A 1,381-nucleotide genomic window follows, 5' to 3' on the forward strand; every position below is an offset into this window, starting at 1 on the left:
GGATGCTGGCCCGGGTCACGTCGGTTCTGTCCAAGGTGTTTTCTCGCAGCAGCGCGTCCAAAGCTTCGTCGTCCCCGCCCCAGGCTGAGCGCTGAGACTTTTATACCCGAGACTTCTAGACTCACCTCCCGTTGAAAATAAAGTGATTTTTGCAGCAAAACCCCGTGTGAGCGGAGATGCTTTGTAGAGCATGGAGCCAAGGTGAAGGGCGAGAGAAAGGAGCGGGCGTGGGTGAGAGAGGGTCGGGGAGCTTCTCGGAGGGCCCTTGGTCCAAGGAGGGGCTGGCGCTACGATCACCTGGAGCCTCCAGAGGAGGAGACCGGACGTGGCCCGAGGGAGGGCACCCTCAGCCCCGGGCCCAACAGCACGTGAACCTGAAGGTTTTTGTGTTAAATGTTTGGAGGAATTCGTATCAAAGTAGTTAACAAACGGAGGTGAAACTGGAGCGGAGTCTACGACCCCGCTATACAACTGCCTGGTTCACTGATAAAGTGGATGTGCATGTGCATGTCAGAGTATTTACACCAGACAGAAGAAACCGGCTTTCCCCCTGAAGATAAAACTTCATCCTTTCATACTAGTGATATACCTCCTAGGCAACAAGACCCCAATGTGGCTAAAGCACCACAGAGAAGGAAGTAAGCACTTTGTATAAAATGCTAGCGATGCATAAAATGACCCCTGGGACTGACAAAAACCCTTTTCAGACACAATATCTTTGTGGATAAAATACCATAAAAAAGTCATGGGTCAATAAAGTTATTAAAGCCTTATGTAAATATTTTAACATGAAAATAGATAGCAAGAGAGACCAAGATGGCGGCATAGGTAAACACCTGAGATTGCTGCCGCAAACAACCACTTCAAAAATACAACTAAAAGACGGAACGGACATCACCCAGAACCACAGGAAGGCTGGCCGAGGACAGACTCTTCAACTAGAAGGAAAGACAACAGCATACAGAGGCTCAGAGGAGGCGCAGTGTGGAAAATATAAAGGTGCGGAGGTGCTCGCGAAAAGCGGGCTGGTGGCTGAGGGCGCGGTTGTCGTTTTCAATCAGGAGGGAGTCTCAGACTCTGAGCTCCAGATCCGGGCGAGTCTCTAGGGACTCAGACTCAAACGGGAGAAGCGGGATTGTCTGGCATCAGTTGAAACATGAGGGCAGCCTTCTCTCCGAGGTTTGCAGCCGTTGCTGGGGTTCTGAGAAGCAGAGCCTCTGGGAACAGGACTGAGAGCAGCCATAACTGCTCCCTCCGCCCGCCCTGTTGATCCCGCCCCGCCCCGCCCAAGCCCTGCGCAGAGCCATTTGCCGGATAGCCTCAGGCAAAGGCTAGATTAGCACCTCCCCAGAGGACAGAAGTTTTCCCACAGCTGATTCTC

The 1,381-nt window shown here is 52.2% G+C and overlaps 1 protein-coding gene across 1 annotated transcript in view; it reads left to right on the forward strand.

Annotated features, from left to right (window-relative positions):
- FSIP2 (fibrous sheath interacting protein 2) overlaps positions 1-95 on the forward strand; it is a 60,145-nt gene extending 60,050 nt beyond the window's left edge. Inside the window, 1 exon segment of the mRNA XM_014466932.1 lies at positions 2-95. Within this exon segment, the coding sequence (XP_014322418.1) occupies positions 2-95 (94 nt within the window).
- Positions 96-1,381: the final 1,286 nt, after the last annotated feature.

Source organism: Myotis lucifugus, unplaced genomic scaffold (genome assembly GCF_000147115.1).
Source record: "Myotis lucifugus unplaced genomic scaffold, Myoluc2.0 scaffold_368, whole genome shotgun sequence".
In the NCBI taxonomy this organism is placed as follows: domain Eukaryota; kingdom Metazoa; phylum Chordata; class Mammalia; order Chiroptera; family Vespertilionidae; genus Myotis; species Myotis lucifugus.